Here is a 20,869-nt window from a genome sequence, read left to right as displayed (position 1 = left end):
TGTTTTGAGGTAGGGTCTTCCTGTAGCTCCAGCTGGCCTAGAACTCGCTATGTAGACCAGGCTGGCATCAAACTCACAGAGATCTGCCTGCCTCTGCCTTCTGAGTGCTGGGAATAAAGGCATGCACCACCACGCCTGGCTTAAGTCTTACTTTAGTCCACTTTTTCCCTTTCTTTCCTCCTGCTCTTCCAGGATATAAATGTTTATTGTTTCATTGTGAGTTAGAAGTATGCAACTTTGTTTTTGAGTTTTTAGGTGTTGTAGCTAAGAGTTTGAACTGAGTTTCAGTAGAGACTTTGGATTTCTGAAGTACTGGGTCTGTTTAGACTATAGAGACTTCCAAAATTAGACTAAACACATTCTTTCATTAGCAGACGGTCAAGAGTCTATGGGGGCAAGGGACAGAATGTTATGGCTTGGATTTGAAATGTCTCCCACAGATCCATGGACTTGTAGACTTTGGTTTCCAGCTGGAAGTGGTTTGGGGAGGTTGTGGGGCCTTGAAGCTCTGGGTGATGAAGGCGGGGTTTTAAAGGTATAACCCAGCCCTGGTTCTGGTCTAGCTTTCTCTGCTTCCTTCCTGCTACCAGGTGATCAGTCGCCCCAAGCTTCTGCCAACATGCCCTGAGATGCTCACTCTGGAATCCCTTCCTCACTACGATGAACTGAAATCTCCTGGAAACTTGAACCCATAAATCCTTCCACCCTTAAGCTACTTCTGTCAGGTACTTTGTTACAGTGATGCAAAATTTACCATAACACCCAGTCAGTGTCTCTTGCTGATGGGGCTGGGGTGACACAAGGCTGAGTCTGCTCGCCCACTTTCTTCACTGACTTGGGACAAGGGAGAGCTACCTGGCAGACTACCACATACCCTAACTCCTACCCAGTAGGAAGGGCCCTCAGCCCTGCCCAGTAGTTTTTTTGTTTGTTTGTTTGTTTTTTTCTGACACCTAGACTGGCAAAATCCTTTCCTTCAGGTTGGTATACAGCTTCATGGTCCAGCAAGGCATGAGAACAAAAGGCTAGCTTCCTGGAGGCACAGGTGGACTGCATCTCCCAGGCGTTAGCTCTATATGGCCGTGTGACTGGGTGCTAGCCAATGCAATGTGTCCACAGAAACCTCACTGTTGTTCAGCTTGCATTCATTCCCTGTCTGCTGACTGAATGTTGGTGTCCTGGGGCAAACCAGGGAAAGGTCTCTAAGAAGATGTAGGGCACAGACAACAACTTCTCCAGAGTCAAGCCAGTGAGATTTCAGAGTGTATCTGTTAGAGCAGATGGTGTTCCTTCAACCAGTAAGGCTCCTGACTGAGCACCTCCCTCTCCCTCCACAATCACACCCTCTGTGGGTACAGCAGTGGGGATTGGGGACCATTCAGCTCTGGGCCGTGTGTCCCCACCTCACAAGGAAAGCACTGCAGAGGCGAGGGCCCTCTCCAGCCAGTCCTTGGGACAGAGTAGTGTTCTTGCCTCAGCCTCAGGCCTTAGGTCCTGCCCTCTGTCCTGGGTCACCTGAGGGTTGGGAGTGGGGATCACAGGTGCCCACTCAGGATGTCATCACCCCTCAGCCGGGGGTATTCTCTGGGGAGTTGGGAAGCAGGCCAGCTGCCACCTGGTCTTGGTGCCATAGCTGCTCTGCAAGGCCATTGAGCACGTGAGCAGTGTCAGCCAGCCCAGCCCGTCCATCCAGTGTGCGCCCATCGGCTAGCCGCCTCCCTGACACACTCTTCACCCGCAACAGGGGCAGTTCCCAGGTCTGCCGGAAGGCTGTGAGGTCTCGCTCAGGCACGTCCGTGTGCATGTACTGGTCAAACCTGAAGGAGGGTTAAGGAACCTAGCCATCTGGCTCTGCCAATACCCCATCTGACCCAGCCTTGGCCTTCTCCCTAGGGTTCACACCCAGAGGCTGGGGTAGGCCCTGGAAACCCTTTAAGAAAGAGCTCATAGGCTGGGCCTCATGAAGTGACCTCCTTGCTCTGTGCCTTATTAGAGGTGGCCTCTGACCCTCCCAGGGCCATTCAAAGGATTCTTGGAGCCAATAACCATCCTGACGACCCTAGGAGCCTCGCTGGCTATTCGGGCCAGCTGTCCAGGAAGATCTTCAAAGGAAGAACGGTCAGTAAAGGAGAAGAGGAAGAGGAAGGCGTCTGCGTTCTCTTTGCAAGCCTGAAGACAGAGAGGATGGCTCACAGCATGTGAGCACATGGCCATGTAATCATATACCCATGGGACTGCAACTCTCCGATCAGCCTCAGGGTCCTGAGAAGAATCAGTATCAATCCCTGCTTTCCCAGACCAGGAAATGGAGGGTCAGAGCAGAAAATGACGGAGACACAGCTTGCTTTGGCTGACCACCTCCTCCCACAGCCCATCAAGGTCCAGCTGTTCACTCACTGGCAGCATGTGGTCGAACTTTTTGAGGGCAGACTCCCCACAGTCCCAGAACTCGAAGCGGAACATGACAACACGATCACTGGCCTGCAGCTTTGCCGGCCAAAATACCACAGTGGTCTGGATACCTAAGAAGACTTGGGGTCAACCACTGAGAAGTGGAGGGAGGGGGACGGGACAGGAAGGGGTAGGAGGAAAAGATTTCTACCCTGGGGGTCATACTCTGACATAGTAGGCACGGCTCCTGACCTGACAGAATTCTGTCCCAGAAGGTAACAGTCTTGCCCTGAGGTAGTCCTTGATAGACCAGGAAGATGTAGCCCTGTCTGGGAAAGCAGTCTGCATAGGGAGACCCCAAAGGTCCTGGGACAGTAGGGGGTGTGGCAACATTATGGATCAGAAAGCACTTCTGGAGCATCTATCTTTTTGTTTTGTCTTTTTGAGACAGGGTCTCCCCGTAGCCCCAGCTGTCCTGGAACTCACCATGTAGACCAGGCTGGCCTTGAACTCAGAGATCCTCCTGCCTCTGCCACCCGAGTGCTGGAACTACAGATGTGCGCCACATGCCCGGCTTGAGCATCTATCTTATACCAACTAGACATAGGCATGTGGTCACCACTGTTTCCAGTGCCAACCCAACAACATGACTTTCAAGATCACAGAGGAAATGGTAAAATTAGGTATAAACCCCTGCTTATGTGGTCAGGGGCCAAATTCTTGTCTCTAAAGATGGGACAAGGGTTAGGTCCACTTACCAGTGGTCTCATGGTGTACAACGGGCACCTCCAGGCCTGCCAGCTTCGCCACCAGTGCTGTCTTGCCCACACCACTCTTCCCGGACACAAAGATCTTGTAGCTGGCAGTATCAACGGCCACAGAAGGGGGCAGCACTGGCCGTTCGAGCAATCCTGGGCAAGGAGGGAACCAGGTAGTTAGGGAGTCAATCCTGCCTTGCTACATCAGACCCTGTGCTAGACACCTCATCTCTAAAGCTAGTCAGCTGGGTTTTCAGTACCCAACCCAGTTCCACAGATGCTTAGGATATACAGAGGCAGCCTAGAATTTAACAGTTAATCTGCTGATAATTGTCAATTGCTATGGACTGCTGTTGGAAGGCCTGGATGACACGTTCCTCTGGGCACACTTAGCTGTTAACACCCAGAATACCTGCTGGAAAGTAAATACTACAAAAATTTGAAGTCCAGTTGTGGATGCAGCTCAATTGGTAGAGTGCTTTCCTGGCATACAAAAGGCTCTGGGTTTGACCCCAGCACTGAATAAACAGGGTGTTGGTGATGCATGCCTGTAATCCCAGCACTTGGAAGGTGGGGGCAGAAGGATCAAAAGTTCAAGGACATCCTCAGCTACGTAAAGAGTTCGAGGCCAGCTGGGGCTACATGAGTTCAGCTTCATCAGTGCTATTCCTCAAAGTTCTATCTTCCTGATACTGTGACAGAGTTATAAGGTTGATTGATGGGTTCTATGTTATTTCCAGAAAACCTGCTCTACCTTCCTTCCCTCAACTCTCTTCTCAAATACTGTTGACATAGTACCAGCTACTCTTAATGAATACCCACTGCTCAGTGCACTGTACGCATGCTCCATATTCATTTCCCCAGTATGTCTAAGGGTCAGAGATGGCAATGCTCCTCATTGACAGAGGAACCTGTCTGGTCATTGGGGGATATGGGTGAACCCTAGGTCTGAGTAGCCCAAATCCAGTCCTCCCAGCCACCATAGGACAGAGAGAGAAAATGACCGTATCAGAGAATCATGCTTTTTGCTGTTCTAATTTTGGGGGAACAGTGACGCCAGGTGCGGTGGTACACATATGCAGTGCCAGCTTTAGTGACGAATGTCTTCAGCCCAAACCTCACATGTGCAAGGGATACTAAGGTAACTTTTTTTAAAACAATATTTTATTTGTTTTCATTTTATGCATTTTGTGTATTGCCTGCATTTATGTAAGTACAGCCATGCTGTGCAATGCCTGTGGAGGTCAGAAGAAAGTGTTGGATTCCCCTGGAACTGGAGTTGCAGATGGTTGCTAGCCACCACGTGGATGCTGGGAATTGAACCTGGGTCCTCTGCAAAAGCAGTCAATGCTCTTAACCACTGAGCCATCTCTCTAGCCCAGGTGACTTTTTAAAAAAAAGTAAAATTTTTTTTTTTTGTTGTCTTTTTGAGACAGGGTCGCCTGTAGCTCCAGCTGTCCTGGAACTCACTATGTAGACCAGGCTGGCCTTGAACTCACAGAGATCTGCCTGCCTCTGCCTCTGCCTCCTGAGTGCTGGGATTAAAGGTGTGTACCACCACGCCCGCAAAAAAGTAGTTATTATTACTGTGTATGGGGTGTGTGTGTGTGTGTGTGCATCAGTGCATGTGTGGTCAAAAGACAACTTTGGAACTCACTTCTCTCCTTCTACCTTTCTGTGGGTTCTGGGGATCAAACTCAAGTCACCAGGCTTGTGAGGTAAGTGCTTTACTGGCTGAGCCATCTTACTGGCCCCCAACGTGAAGTTCTTGAGATGATGAAAGATCCTGTCCCATCCTTCATCTCTTGTGTGGGCATCTCAGAGAGTGGTAGTTCTAAAACCTTTAGTCCCTGTTACACTATGGTCCATGGCCCATCTGCAGCAGCATCCAGGGGAGCTTGTTAGAAATGCCAAATCTCAGCTGTAAAGATCCTCTGGCTTGGAATCTGCATTGTAACAGGACCCCCCAAAGAAGGCTCTGCTTAGAACCATGTTCTTCTACACGGGCCTTGGATCACTCTAATCTACTTTCTCTCTCTGTCTCTCTGCTTGTCTCTGTCTCTTTCTCTCTTTCACTTTTTTTCTGTGGTGTTATGGATATTAAGCGAATGCTCTACCATGAACTTATATCTCTAAATCCCCTTAAGTTTGATGCTTGAGATGATCTTTTATTGATACTGCTATCATCTCTTCTGGATTTCCCACACACAAGAGCATGGTGTTTTACAAATTCCTTCCTTAATAGGGAAATAAAGGCAAAAGCATTTACAGTGACTACAAATAAATCCCATAAATTCAAAGCAGGTGTGGTGGTGTAATTCCAGCACTTGGGAGGTAGAAGCAGGTGGATCTCTATGAGACTGAGGTCAGCCTGGACAACATAGAGGGTTCCAGGCCAGCTGGGACTCCAGGGAGACCCTGTCTCAAAAACAAAACAAAAACACTCCCCCAAATAACATAAAATCAATTCACTGAGACTTCCAGGAGGTCTTAAAACTTGTGTGTGCACACAAAGTCAAATTCTATAGGCTAAGGAGTTGAAACCTTTGGCTTTTTTGCTTTGTGGTGCTGGGGATGGAAGCGAGGGCCTCTGGCACACTAGGTGAGAGCTCAGTCATGAAGCTGTATCCCCAGCACCTCTTTATTTCTCATTTATTTGGTTGGTTGGTTGGTTGGTTGGGGTTTTATTTGATTAACTAAGATGGAATCTTGCTAAGCTGCCCAGGCAGGCCCTGAACTTGTGATCCTCTTGCCTTAGCCTCTTTAGTAGCTGGGATTACAGAGCTGAAGACTGCTGGTGTTTTGTCTACCATGGCCATAGCTGGACTCTCGAAGTTGATGTCAAGGCCCTCAGTCTGTAGGCTTGCTTGCTGGGGCAAGCTGGCTTTATCTGGGGTGCACCAACCCCTTACCCTAGACAGCAGAGTAGGAAGGGGCTCACCTCTCCTCACTAGAACATGATCCTGGACAAGTCTGTAAGTGTACTGTTGAGGAGATTAAGTGAGAGTCCACTGTGCAAAGCACCCAGCAGAGGGCCTGGCACCAGGGAAGGACTCAAGCACAGCGTCTCTGGTGACAGTTGTTGCTGGCAGGGACGGGCTGTTTCCACTCTCCTGGCTCTGTTGGTGGAATTAACACTAAGGAGATTTGGGCAAGGGGACCCTAAGGACATGATATCTCGGAGTCCCAGGGGTGAGGGGCGCTGTGGAGCTGGCCCTACTGCCCTGTTTCTCCCTGGAGCCCCAACAGACGACACTGTGTCAAGAGTGGTGGTGGTGGAGAGGCACTTACCGAACACCCGCCGGCGGTTCTTGCGCAGGACGCAGGCCAAGTACTCCTTGCCCTCGACCGTCTCATGCCAGTCTGGAACGATGACTGAACCGTGCAAGGGAGGTCTGGCCATGGCTGAGCACACAAGTGAGGTAAGGAGGTGGCAGAACACTGGGAGTGGACGTGGAGAGAGGATAACCATCACCCCAAGCCGGCCCTGGGGTCCCTCTTAGTCTCCCTTGGAGCCCCGGTTCCCCATCCCGGAGATTCATCTCCATAACCCCTCGCCTCCATCTTGCTGGCTGCGGACAGTTAGCCCATCACTGTCCGCTCTGGGTCGAATCACCTCCCGAGGGTCACACGCCTGCTTCGGCTCTGCTTCCTCCCCCGACTCTTGGGACCACCCACCTTCACAGCCTGGAGTCCTTCCCGCAGGCAGGCAAGAGGAGAGACGGTCCCTTTAAAAGTCCGCCCCGCGTTCCCGCGCCCAGCTAGCAAAGCCTGCTTCCACGCGGCCCGCGTCCGTACCTCGCCTACCCAGGCGCGCATGTGCAGAATATTGCCATGACGACGCAGGCAGGGCTGGGCTGCTGCGTTCAGGGCTGTGTTGATCTATTCTACAAGGTCTGCTTCTGCAGTGCCCACTGAGTAATGGCAAGGCAGCAAATTGTGCCCTTCAATTAGTTCCTCCTCCCCTTTACTCAGTATGAGCCCCGATTTTCCTCTCCAACTTCATCAAACCCTCCAGGAGGCTTCTACCTCTCAATTCTCTGTGCCTCAGTTTTCTCTTCTACAAAGTGGACATTAATTGTTTTTTTAAAAAACCTCATAGCGTTCTTTGTATCAGTCCCAGATCCTTAGAAGAGCCCAATAAGTTTAATTATTAATGCTATTATCAATTTTACTAATTCTACTCGGCCAAGTCCATAAGAGTCAAACACCTCTAAACTGAGAAGTCCAGGGACGTGCAAGACCTCTTAAAAAGAATTCTTGATTTACTCATTCCTTTTATTCAACAAATAATTACTGAGCCCCAACTGTATGCCTCACCTCTAGCTCTAGGTGCTGAGTATGCATGGGTGAACAAAAAGCCTGGACTACATCCCAGCCCTGGGGCTGTAAGGTTCTCCCCATTGTTCTGATCCAGGGCACCCATCACTCAGAGGTGGCTCTCAGAAAATGCCCATGAGTTGGACAGGATACAGAAGGCCACCTCTGAGAGATGTCTTGTTATTTTAATTTCCACCCGAAAGGCATGTAGTGCCTTTAAGAGGGGCCAGCCACTGTTTTTGTTTTGTTTTTTAATGTTTTGTGTGTATGTGTGTATTGCCTGCATGTACGGAAGTGTATCCATGTCATACAATGCCTGAGGAGGTCAGAAGAGGGTGGCTGGATCCCCTGAAACTGGAGTTACAGTTATGATTCTCCACATGGGTGCTGGGATTCGAACCCAGGTCCTCTACAAGAGCAGCCAGTGTTCTTTTTTAATTTTATTTATTTTATGTGTATGCGTGTATTGACTGTATGTAGGTAAGTGCACCCGTGTCATGCAATGCCCACGGAGGTCAGAAGAGTCTGTCAGATCCCCTGGGACTGGAGTTATGGACAGTTATTAGCTGCCATGTGGGTGCTGGGATTCGAATACGGGTCTTCTGCAGGAATAACCAGTGTTCTTAACTGCTGAGCCATCTCTCCAGGCCCGCAGCCAGTGTTCTTAGCCAATGAGCCATCTCTCCAGCCCCTTCAGCCACTCTTTTGCAAAGAGTTTTGGCCCGAGAGTGGGGCTTTCTGGAGGTTGCTGCATTGGAGTCTATGAACATACAGCTATGGGCAAATAATGTCAAATCGATTTTCTTTTACAGATGAAGAAATTCAGAGGAATAACAGGGCTTGTCTGAGGTTACACCACACAGCTAGTCAGTGGAAAAACAGACTCACAGCCAGGGTTACCTGACTCTAAAAGAACGTATCTATTCAGCCAGATTGGGTTTTGATAGTTCAACACTTCATCCCCAGCCCCTAGGAGGGGCTAGTGAGGCTAACAGCAGCCAAAGGGCCACAAACCCACAAATGGTAGAGGCTCACGTCTCTGGGGGTAAGGGAGGAAGGTATGGAAGAGAGGGTGCTTTCTTCAGCCTGCTCACACTGCAGCTAGGCTGGGCAAACTCTTGAGCTCCTACAGGATTCTGTGGCTGGAATCCTTTGCGCGTGCTCCTGGGTCACGTGATTCTCCTCTGGCACTCACCACATCTGCCCAGTCAGGGTTAGTCACAGCTGTGCACAGCTCTTTCCTGGGCCAGGAGTGCTCAAATCTGAATTGTTTTTGGAATTTCTAGATTTCACTCCCAGTCCTGCCCTGGCTGGGCTTGTGGGGGACTCAGTGAGGGGGTGAGAAAGTACTGTAAGGTGGTGGAGTGAGCGCGTGTTAACCTGGAGGCCTCTTGGACTTGTCAGGTCCTCTCAGGCACAGACAAGGAGGCTTTTGCTTAGAGGAGTTAGTGGCCAGAAGGTTAATATTAGCTGCTCTCAGTGAGCTCATGGAAAGTCCCATTTCACCTGGGAGCATTCAGAGCTGGACTCTGGGCCCACAGCCTGTGGAGATTTTTCCTCAGTAGCTAGGGGGAACCTGTGAGTCCACACAGCCAACCAAAACACTGGCCAGTGAGTACTGCTCCAACAGTACCATTTTTCAGGGCTTACGCAACAGAAAGTTTTGGTTTTTTTTTTCACAGTTTTGGAAGCTGGACTCCAACCTCCCATGTGGCAGGGCTGGTTTCTAGCAAGGCTCCTTCTGTGCAGACATGACCTCCTCTCTGCTTAATCTCTTGCTGTTGCTCCTTAGACCAAACCTCACTGTGTAGCCAGGTTGGCCTTGAGCTCCCCATTGTCCTGCCTCAACTTCCTGAGTGCTGGGATTACAGGTGTGAGGCACCACACTGGCTTCTGCTGTCTCATAAGGACATCAGGCCTATTGGATTAGGGCCCTGTTGTTACGAGCACATTTCATCTTGATTACCTCTTTTTTGTTGTTTTTTGAGACAGGCTCTCACTGCGTATCCAGACTGGTCTGGAACTCACTATGTAAGCTTGGACGGCCTCAAACTCAGAGATCCACCTGCCTCTACTTCCCAAGTGCTGGGATTAAAAGTGTGTGATGCCTCAGGACATCAGGCTTGTGCTGAAAGTATCTTTACCTTATGAGTCTTCTTGTCAGTCTACTAACAGTATATTTTTAAGGTTTTATCATTTTAAAATAATGCTCGCTGGGCGTGGTGGAGCACACCTGTAGTCCCAGCACTTGGGAGGCAGAGGCAGGCAGATCTGTGAGTTCGAGGCCAGCCTGGCCTACATAGTGAGTTCCAGGACAGCTGGGGCTTCAGGGAGACCCTACTTCAAAAAGACAAAAAAACAAACAAACAAAAAAACAAAAAAAAAGTGTGTGCCACTACACCTGGCCCAAAGGCTTATATATTTTATGTGTATGAGTATTTTGCCTGCATGTATGTAAGTGCTCCATGTGCATCTAATGTACATGGAGGCCAGAAGAGGGCATCAAATCCCCTGGAACTGAAGACAGAGATGGTTCTGAGCAGCCATGTCAGTGCTGAAATCTGAACACAGGTCCTCTGCAAGAGCAGTATGTGTTCTTAACCACCGTACCATCTCTCCAGCCCCTTAATTACCTCCCTATAGGGATTCATCCAAATATAGCTGCATTAGAGTTAGGGCTTCAACATACAGGTTTTGCTGGGGCACAAGTTAGTCTATAATAGTGCCCAAGAGCTCACTTAAATAAACACTGCGGCTGGGGACAGGAAGCCAGACAACACAGGGGCTGGCAGGTTCGGAGTTGTGCTTCCATACTTATGGACACTCTTGGTCTACTGGGTTCCAGCCTCCTGCATTCTTTAACCTCTAAACTGTCATGGGCCCAATAGGTTGCTTGCTTTTTAGGGCCTAAGGCAACAGGTGGGTCATCTCCTTAAGGAGCCTTCCAGTGTAGAACACTCCCACGAATCCACTCCTTTTTCCACAGTTTGATCTTACCACGTGTATTTATCCAACACCTCTGGACAAGCTATCACAAGGCCTTAGGAGGAGGATTTCTCAAGATAGGTAGTCAGAAGTCTGGAGTGAATGGGAGGCCCAGGTAGGCAGACACACACAGGCCTCAGCGGGGTAAGAGTGGTTGAAAGCAAGGCATAAACAGCCCTGCCTGAGCAGCCCAAGGACACGGCAAATAGAAGCCCACCAAAACCACCAGCCCATCTCCCTTAAGTCATTCTCTAAGCTGGAGCTAAGGCTTGCCCAGTTAAAGGCACTGACCCAATATTGTGATGACTCCCAGACAACTAACTGGACAGATGGTGGAGCCCCTAACTGGGGAAGGAAGAGGAGACCAGAGCATCAGAGGAAGAGCCTGACATAGGGCTGAGAGCACTACTAGGAGGCAACATGCAGCAGTGTGGTGTAGAGAGTGAATGGCCTAGCTAGAATTGGGCACTATCAGCCATGGATGGATGGATCCCCAAATATAGACAGAGCAAAGGCCTAAATGCCACCCCGGCCACTCCTGGTATCCTCAAGCTGGGCCTGTTACTTCTGTCCAGGGGAGCCTCACTGCACCTGGAATAATCCCATCCTGCTCCCTCACCATGGTCTACAGGGCCCACTAGGCCCACCCTCCCTCCCTCCCATAGCAGCCACACTGGCTTTTCCTCTCCTCCTTCCCCAGGGCCTTCGCTCTTGCTGTTCCATCTACATGGACTCCTCTTCCTCCAAGGTGTCCCCAGGGCTGGCGTCTCCACACTCAGCTCTCAGCTGAGATCTGCATCTTCAAGAAGCCTGCTAGGAGCTTTGAGGTGGCACAGCAGGTAAAAGCAATTGCCACCAAGCCTGACGATCAGAGTGTGATCCCTGGGACAGCTGTGGAAGGGGACATCCCTGGGACCTACATGGTAGATGGACAGAACCAACTCCAAGTTGTCCCTTGATCTCTACATGTGCACCTTGGCATGTGTGTACCTACACACACACTCCCCATACACACAATAATAAATAAATATTAAAAGAGAGGAGCTCAGTGGATAAGGATGCTTACTATTCTATCAGAGGACTGGAGTTCAGTTTCTAGCACCCACATGGGGCAGCTCACAAATGCCCAGTTTCAAAGTTTCTGATGCCCTCTTCTGGCCTCCATGGACACCTGCACACACATGTGCACAGGCAGACACACACATAATACACATAATTAAAATATTTTTTAAAAGGCTTCCTGGGGGAGCCCAACCACATTACACAGTCACATCCATCACTACCAGGAGAATTTTGCTTGACTGTTTACACACTTGTCTGGCCCCTTATGCCCCACCTTCATGCTAAAGCATGAAGTCTGCAGGACAGGGAGCCCATGACAAACACTAGACTGTGTATTTGTCATGCACAGAGGTGATTGCTGGTCAGATACCTCAGTCCCCAGATCCAATCAGCCTTAGAAGCTGAGTGCTTTCTCCTCACACATTGCTTTGCTGCTGGAAATGGAAGCTAGACTCTTGCCCACACCAGACCAGTGTTCCACACCCCCAGCCCCACCAACGCATTTCTTGATGTCCTTTCCTCAGTGCTACTTCCTTGGTCTAGACACCAGTTTCTGGGGTCTGTGTCTCATTCTCCAGATCTGCCATTTTCACTCCAGCTGCAACAACCTTTTCAAGGTTCTGGAAGGACTTGTCACTGTGTCTCAGACCTCTGGGCCTTTGCACAGGCTGCCATCTGTACTGGAAGGTCTGTCCTGGCTCTGCTGGCATTTGTTGCTATCCCAGGCAGGCCAGCTGACTTCTAATTGAAGGGCTGCAGATGGAGCTCAGTGGTAAAGCACCTCCCTAGCATGCACAAGGCCCTGGTTCCACCTCCAACAGAGGGGAGCGGGCAGGCAGAGGGAAGGAGCAGTGCACAAACAAGGCCTTCATCTCCTCTGACTCAATCCAACCCACCTCTGAGCTTCTACTCTGTCTGGTAGAGATTTCCAGGGAAACTCAAGCTCAGCCATTTTTCGTTTGTTAGGTTACTAATGCTCCAAGTTCTTCTTGTACCTCTCTCCAACCCTGGGGCTCATGTTCAGGGTTGGGGGAGGCTAACCCAAATGCCAGGGAAGTGATGGACACTCAGTCCTCAGAGGCCATCTCTCACAGGCCTTCTGCTCTAAGGAGACCCCCTGTATCTGAGTCTTAGTTTTGGTATCTGTAAAGGGTTTTCTTCTCCTGGGGATTCTGGTACTGATCTTCTTTCTCTGCCACATCCAAGAGGGCCAACTCTGGCCAGCCATCACATTGCTGTCTAACACTGTCTATCGAGTATATAGTCATTACCAACCTAATCAGAATACCCGTGACTACCCACAGGAAATTCCAACAAGATGGGGCCTTATAGGAGGGGACGAAGAGGGTCATCAGACCTTCACCTGCTTCCTGCCATTCCCTCCAGACCCCCTCTCAGTAATTTTGCCCCAACTGTATACAGTCTCATGAGACAGAGTACACAGGGAGAAAGCTAACTAAAGGGAGCTTTGGGGAGGTCATCACTCAAGCTGGGGCAGGATTTCCCAGGGCTACAGCTGTTTGGGACTCACCTATACTCCTACAAATAACCCACCCATGCTTCTGTATCTAAGCTTAACAGACTCTGGTTCACTAAGCTGGGCTTGGATGGAATGGTTACTTGGGTGAATAGACTTCATGTAACCCCAGGAAAAGGCAGCATATCCACACACTGTCCTGAGTCCCCATCACTCTTCCTCTGTCCCTGCTGGGCTTCCCATAACCCTTTGGCATCCTTACCTGTCTGAGGTCTGCAGGCCTATCAGTATCTTTACAAGAGACCTGGATTTTGTGCTTCCTCAAAAAAACTCTCCCTCATCTGTCCCCTGCCAGTTCAGCAGGGTGAAGCTAAATGCTATGGAATGAATGTCCCTCTAAAAGCATGTTCAAACTGAATTGCTAATGTGATAGGATTAAGAGGTGGGATTTTAGGAAGTAATTAAGTCACTTTTAGGAGAGCAAAGCCTTCCTAAGGGAGTTGAGCAACTTTATAAAAAAGTTGGAGAGCTGGGTACAGTGGCACAAACCTACAATCCCGGCACTTTGGAGGTGGAGGCAGGATTATCAGGAGTTCAAGGCTATCCTCAGCCACCTAGCTAGTTTGAGGCTGGCCTGGGCTACATGAGAGCCTTTTGAAAACAACCATAAACACTGAGGCTGGGGATGTTGCTCAATTGGTAGAGTGCTTGCCTAGTATTCAGCAGGTCTTACACTGGGCATGGTGGCACATGTCTGTAATCCATGAAGGCAGGAGGATCAATTCTTCATCTTTAGCTACTTAGTTCAAGGCTAGCCTGGGCAACAGGAAGCCCTATCTCAATAAATAAAAAGGCTAGAAGCCAAGCCAGGTATAGTGGGTAGCGGCTGTAGGCTAGCCTGAGCTAAAGAATGAGACACGATATTATAAACAACAGGGCCAGCAAGATGGCCCAGTGGATAAACATGCTTGCCTTGTAAGCCTGAGAACTTGAGTTTGATCTCCAGAACCCGCTGAGGGAAGAACTGACTTTCAAAAGCTGTCCTCTGACTGCCATGCCCTTGCCATAGCACACACGTGCTCACACTTACACATTATGTGCACATAAAAAAAATAGGCTAGGTGTGGTAGCGCCTTTAATCCCAGCACTTGGGAGGCAGAGGTAGGTAGATCTTTGTAAGATTGAGGCCAGCCTGGTCTACACAGTGAGTTCCAGGCCAGCTGGGGCTACAGGGAAACGGTGTCTCAAAAAGACCACCCCCAAATAAATTTAAAAAAATAAACAAAAAGGCTGGGTAGGATTAGGGGTGTAGGTCCATGAAACGGCATTTGCCCAGCATGTACAAGGTCCTGGGTTCAATACCCACTACTGTCCTTCCTCTATTAAAAGCTGGAGCAAAGTTGCCCCTTTTGCTTCTCCTGCTGTGAGGACATAGCTTCTTAATATTCTGAGATGCTCACAAGTTTTTATCCATCATTAGTGTGTGAGCATGAAACAGCGCATGTATCAAGAGGACAATTCTGTGCAGTCAGTTCTCTCCTTCCATCTTTACGTAGGTTCCATGGACTGAACTCAGGTCTCTGGGCTTACTTAGCTAGCGCTTTTACCAGCTGAGCCACCTCACTGTCCTGTTCAGTATTTAGAGACAGGGTCCAACTTTGAACCCAGGCTATCCTGGAACTCTTATGTAGTCCAAGCCAGCCTAAAACTCACAGCAATCCCCCTGCCTCAACCTCCCTACTGCTGGGATTGCAAGAGTGGGCTGCCATTCCTAGTCTGACAGCATTTCCTTTTTAAAAAATATTTATGTGTATTACCTGCATGTAGGTAAGTGCACCTGTGTCATACAATGCCCACAGATGTCAGAAGGCATCAGATCCCCTGGAACTGGAGTTATGGATGGTTGTTAGCCACCATGTGGTTGCTGGAACCTGAACCCGGGTCCTTTGTGAGAGCAGTCAATGCTCTTAACCCCTGAGCCATCTCTCCAGCCCCTCATTTGTTTTTTGAGACAGGGTCTCACTGTATAGCCCTGGCTAGCAGGAGTTATGTAGACTAGGCTAGCCTCAAACTCACAGCTGAAATTAAAGATGTGTGTCACCACACTCAGTTGATGGCTTTTCTGATGGTACAGTCACAGAGCACCACTTAAGCAATGCCTGGACCATCATGAGACACCCAGGCCTTGATCTTAATAGACTCCCTAGTGCAAAACTGTGGAAAAATAACTTTCGTTCATTCATTCATTCATTCATTCATTCATAGGTTCAGACTTCATCACCTTTATTCAGTCAATGTGCCACCTTCCCTGACTTGTGAGGAGGCTATAAACCCCTCCAGGGGTGGGTCTCTTTGGGGTCACCGGTGTGCCCCACTGATTCAGGTCAGTAATGCTTGCTGAGAATGGCTGATTCCTGGGAGCTCTAGCCTCCCCACAGGCACAGCCCATGTCTTCTTGCCAGCTCCCTGTCTTCAGCAGCCCTCCTCTCTCCAACAGTGGGCAGGCAGGTCCCTGGTGGCAGCAGAATCTGCTGTTAGGACCTTAGGCCTCTGCCCATGAGTCCACCTCAGGTTTGTGCATGCTGACAGTATCTGGGTTCAAAACTTAGCCTCAGAGGAAGATGCTAATTTTCCCACAGCTGGGGGTTGGAGCAGAGCAGGCACTCTGGCTGGGGAACACTGTCCTGGGCCTGCGGGTCAACTTGGGAATGGTGCTCTGAAGCAAGACCAGCTGGGTAGGGAAGGCCAGCCAGGGTTCCTGCCAGAGAACTGGTCTATTTCTCCAATGCCTCTGAAGGCAGGCATAGGTACACACAAAGCCTTTCCTGGGGTGCCCTCCAGTGGCCTTTGGGGGAATCACATCTATTCAAGAACCTGGTTCCAGCTAAACTGCTAGACGGGAAAGGTGGCTTCCCTATTGCCATTTTATTGATAAAGCTGAGGTTCAAAGGGGCAAGACACTTGTCCCAGTTCAGGGTGACTGCATCACCTTTGGAATCTATGTCTGTCCCGGTCCAAAGCCTGCACTATGTCCCTCTCCTACCTCACTTGTAAGTCCCTTCTAAGTTCAAAGAGCCAAGTCTCCAAGAGCTGAAGGGGCATGCTGGATTCCATTCCTGACCTGAAGCTGTCCCCTGCAAATCCTCAGCCTCTGTGCTGACACTCTCAACAATAGTGAACTCAGTCATTCCCTTACATGCACACAACGCTGGCCTGCTGTAGCCGCCGATGGTACTGCCGGAAGGGCAGCACATGCTACCGACAGAAGGCAGGCCCTAGCTAGAGATTCGGGGCTGGAAGAGTGAAGAGGCTCCGAGAAGCAGGAGCAGCCCCAGTCACAAGGGGCTGGTGAGTTCTGAAGTGATGCCTCCTTTCTTGCCTGGACCCAAGGGCACTTCAGGCCCACTGTCTCCAGGGACTTTGCTCCTAGGAGGAGAAGGTTTGGGGTCAGGATGGTGACCTGGGGCAGTGCACTGCCTCCCCTGTAATCTGCACTCAAATAAGCAGGGGCCGCCCTGGCTGGAGAGTGCTGTGCTGGGCCTGCAGGGGCCTCGGTGGCTGATAATTTACCACGTACCAGGCTCAGTGCGAGCCTTTCCTACACAACTTCAGTGCATCCTCTTGGTCCCGTAGCATGATGAAATCTGCACTGAGGCTAAGCAGTAAATACGGGAGGCAGGGTTTATCCACCATTTGCTATGTTGCTTCAAGAACCCATGGCCCTGTGTCCTCTTCTTTGCTTAGGCCAGTGATGGTGTGAAGGCTGTCCTGGCCCTTGGGCCTCTGCTCCAAGTTCCTAACTTCCCTTGGGTCTTTATCACAGGGTAAGGATCTGCAATCCCTAGTCCTCCAGGCAGGATGGAGGCAGTAGGGGCTAAGTGATGCTTGCTGCCCAGGGAGGGCAACTTTCCCGCAACAAGCACAACCTTCCAATCACTTTGTTTCTACTTCAGTCTCTACTGCCACTGTTCTCCAACAGTGACTTTCCTTTCCTGTACTAATGAAATAGTTACGACAATTCAGTCCATTTTTTGTTTTATTTGTTAAATTGCTAAAAAGTCATCAGGGGAAAACATTAACAAAATGAAATGACAGATTTAAATATCCATGGAGTCATTTTCATTCCTACACTGTTATGTGCCTAAAATGACTATCAGGGTGAGCCACCTGGCACCGAGTTGTATGGGAAACATCACTCACAGCACCAGCTTCGCCAGGGCACAGTGGGCGTGCACTGACATGAGCCCTGGTTGGTGGGAGGGGTAGAGCGAGCAGAGAGAGCACAATGGAGCCAAGGAGAGGCTGGCTGTCATTCACAAGGAATGTAGTGAGAGGGAGCCGCTTACAGGCGACAGGCAGAACATGTGCTTTCTGCAGTTCCGGGAGCCCAGGGCACCTTCAGACCCTCCCCACTGTTCTGTGCACTGCGTGGTCACAGATAAAGCAGACAACATCACCACGCCAGGTCACCACACGGACAAGGGCAGGGAGACGGACATACCAACCAGCCAGGTGTATCACTTTGAAGAAGGGAATGCAAAGCAGAATGAAACCCAGGACAAGGTGAAGGATCCCTGGTTCTGTTGGCCATAGCTTTTTGTCTGGAATTCCAAAGTCAAGAACTCTTGCAGTGCTCTTCTTCCTCCTCCTCCTCCTTCTTCTTGATTCTCAAAAGTTCCAACACCATTCCTAAATGGTTCACAGTTTCAGCTCTCGGGACAGCCCACAGAGGGCTGGGAGGAGAGTACTGCCCAGTACTGCCTCACATGAAACTCAAGTTTTGATTCCACATCTTACTGGTGCTCCCAAAATGTAGGGGAGGTGGGGTTGGGGAGCCCACACCCCAAGGATGGAAGAAAGGTAGAAAGAGGGATGAAAGCACAGGATGTTCTCTGCTGCATCACGTGTGAAATGGGAGAACAGGAAGCTCTGCCAAAGAGCAGAGAGACTACCACTTAGATGAGGTCGGCAAGTGATTGGTGAAGTTAACATGACCCAGGGGTTCTCAAGGCACACTTGCAGGAATGGAAGGGGTTAAAGCTTCAAGTAGAAACAAGATGTATCTTAAATACTTAAATACTGATAAATATCTGCTTTAGGTGCTCCTGAGGGCTCAAAAAAACATTTTTTTTTGTATCATGTCTCTTAGTGAATTTTAAGACAAAATTGGTGTCATGTCAGAAAAGGAGCTGTGGGTTAAACCTGAGCTGATGACACTGTGAGAACACTCACCTCTGCTGAGACACCTGAAGTCCTACTACACGCAGTCTCACAAGGGCTGAGGAGATGGTCACCTTCCCACGGCACAGGATCCACAAAGTCCTACTTTGCTAGGTGCAGACAAAGCTTGCTCTAATTTCTCTCCAGGGGCTGGCTCCAAGCAGGCCTGGTTCCCAGCATCGTGCGTAACGCCAGGATGTCACAGAGTTCAGAGGAACCAATCACTTTCTAAGAGAATCTACATTTCTGTCACCTGCCTACCTAGGAAAAGTTGAAGGAGTCAACAGGTTAACAGCTGGTTTAGGAAGGCCACAGGGTAAAGGGAAAGACTACAAAGGAAATTCTGAGCTTTCAGGTGTCCAAATACTTTAAGTAGAAACGGAGTTTGGAGGCACCGTCCATGCACACACATCATAAACAGGGTTTGGGGAGAGCAGCAAGGCTGGAACTGCTGACCTCTGGGCTGGCTTCACCTGGTAAATCAGGACCCCACAGGGCTGAACGGTCTTGGCCAAAGGACTAGCTAGCAGCAGCCACAGAGCAGAGAGTTTGGAAAGCCAAGCATGTGGGACACCACAGGAAGTAGGCACATCGTTATCTCCTCACCTGAGGGAGCTCAGAGAGCAGTTTTGGAACACATCTCTCTCTCCACAAACTGACCCCTTCCTGGGCTTTCCTAGCAGGACCACCAGAGCAAAGCCAATGTCTACAGGAAGACTCAGCATGATGAAAGAGGAGATATAGGCTTACTGGACAGGCTGTAAAGTGCTGGCTGAAAGCCAAGACCCAGGGCTAGTGTGTGCCTGTAATGTGCTGACAAACAAAGGAGGGTGGGGCTGGGAACGTGGTGTTCTGCAATTCTGGTTTTAAGGCAAAATTAAAAATCTTCTATCCACTGATAAAATCACCATATTGCATGGCATCATTTGAAATGAACATATTTTGACATCTCCTATGTCCAGGCTGTGGTTTAGAGACCAATAACTATTAACTTTCTGCAGCAACCAAAGAGAAGAGGAAGTGTATGCACATCCTCTCAGAAATGGAGGGAAAGTAAAGATCAAAGCCCAGTGAGGGGTGACCAAGACAAGCATGAAGAATACAGCACAACCATGTGCTGTAGAGGTCAAGCACATGACATGCAGCCCAGTCCCTTGTCACAGCAAGGCAGAAGAATGTGTGTCATAAGTGAGAACCCACTATTTTTTTTTTTTGGACAGGGTTTCCCTAGTCCCTGCCTACCTAGAAGTCACTTTGTGGACCAGGTTGGCCTTGGTCTCAACGAGATCCACCTGCCTCTTCCTCTCAAGGGCTGGGATAAAAGGCTGGCGCCACCACACCCGGAGTGAGAACCCACTTCTGGAAGAACTGTTACCAGGTTCCCTTTCGTGATCAATCCCTAGTCTACTCATGGGTAGGCCCAATATAACCAGGAACAGAAGAAGCCCTCAGGGAAAAAGCATCTTTCCATGCCTCAGGGATATAATTTTCATATGATCCTGGCATATGTGTTTTGTTTCTGTTTTTGTTTTATTTTGGTTTTTTGAAATAAGGTCTCACTGTGTAGCACAGCTGGCCTGGAACTTCCTAAGCAGATCAGGCTGGCCTCAAACTCAGAGATACACCTGTCTCTGCCTCCTAAATGCTGGGATTAATGGTATGCACCCACCATGCCCAGCTTTGCTTCTTGCTTCTGTTTTTTTGTTTTTTGAGACAGGGTCTCAATATACAGCCCAGATCAGCCTCAAACTTGAAATTCTCCTGCCTCTGCCCCCCCCCCCCAATATTAGGGTTACAGGTGTGAGCCACCATACTAGGGTCTACATTGGCTTCCTGGTAACACCAGAGAAAGGGCTTTAAAAGCATTTCTAAGAAGTATGTTCTGATTTCCATAGGAAACAGCTTTGTAAAAGACACAAAATGATAAATTTTTGAATTAAAAAAACTTTTTTAAATGTCAAAACCAAAACAAAGCAAAATAAAACATCCCAACTAATTCACCAAAGGACAGGGGAGGAGCAGCCTATAGATAGAAAAGGCAGCCTCTGAGGACCCAATTCTAAAAGGAGAACAAATTTGTGTTTTTGGCAACTTGCAACCAAACATGATTGTCAGAAAATTCCATAATCAGACATCAAGTGTTTTCTGAGACATGTAAGGAGCACTCAAAAGACCAACGGACACTTAGCAGACAGATGTTGGCTGTATACGTATTGTTTCACCGTGACTCCAGCATGTGAGGAACACTGTCTCTTGTCAGGTGACTTCTCTCAATCACAGGGCAGAAGGGACTGGGCACAGGGTGCTTCTGCAGAGCTGGCACAGGTCCTCATGGTTAACAAGAGAGGGGAAGAAGGTGTTCTCTAACTGATCTTTACCCTGCAGCACCTGTAGCACAAGGTATGAACCCTCCTTGTGTCCTGCCTAGACCACTGTTTTCTGACTCTGAGAAGGCCATAGAAAGGCTCACGGGGGCTCTTCAGGTTCTCTCAGGAAGTTGCTGTCATTAGTCTGTCCCCTAACTTCTTGGCCTAGTTATCAGCAAAGTAGGAAAGGCCAGCACAGCCTCTGCTAAAACACAGCAACAATTTTATCTGAACCAGGACAGAGATGTCTCATATGTTTGTAAACAGTTGGCTATATAATATATATGTAT

General features: G+C 49.3%; 1 protein-coding gene across 5 annotated transcripts in view; it reads right to left on the bottom strand.

Annotated features, from left to right (window-relative positions):
- The window catches only part of LOC103725319 (ciliogenesis and planar polarity effector 2), a 31,863-nt gene extending 24,886 nt beyond the window's left edge, over positions 1 to 6,977 (bottom strand). The window contains exons 1-6 of one of the 5 annotated variants that reach the window (XM_029558406.1): positions 6,692 to 6,962; positions 6,441 to 6,590; positions 3,150 to 3,302; positions 2,398 to 2,522; positions 2,033 to 2,169; positions 256 to 1,817 (exon numbers count right to left, since the gene is read on the bottom strand). In XM_029558406.1, coding sequence (XP_029414266.1) covers positions 1,568 to 1,817; positions 2,033 to 2,169; positions 2,398 to 2,522; positions 3,150 to 3,302; positions 6,441 to 6,590; positions 6,692 to 6,713 — 837 coding nt within the window. In that variant the 5' untranslated portion in view covers positions 6,714 to 6,962 and the 3' untranslated portion in view covers positions 256 to 1,567. Of the gene's footprint in view, positions 1 to 255; positions 1,818 to 2,032; positions 2,170 to 2,397; positions 2,523 to 3,149; positions 3,303 to 6,440; positions 6,591 to 6,691 lie in introns of those variants that run through there. The other 4 variants (XM_029558404.1, XM_029558405.1, XM_029558402.1 and 1 more) reach the window with 4 other exon arrangements.
- Positions 6,978 to 20,869: the final 13,892 nt, after the last annotated feature.

The sequence above is a fragment of the Nannospalax galili genome, unplaced genomic scaffold (assembly GCF_000622305.1).
Source record: "Nannospalax galili isolate Female #2095 unplaced genomic scaffold, S.galili_v1.0 scaffold548, whole genome shotgun sequence".
In the NCBI taxonomy this organism is placed as follows: domain Eukaryota; kingdom Metazoa; phylum Chordata; class Mammalia; order Rodentia; family Spalacidae; genus Nannospalax; species Nannospalax galili.
This window is presented reverse-complemented; position numbering and strand designations above follow the sequence as displayed.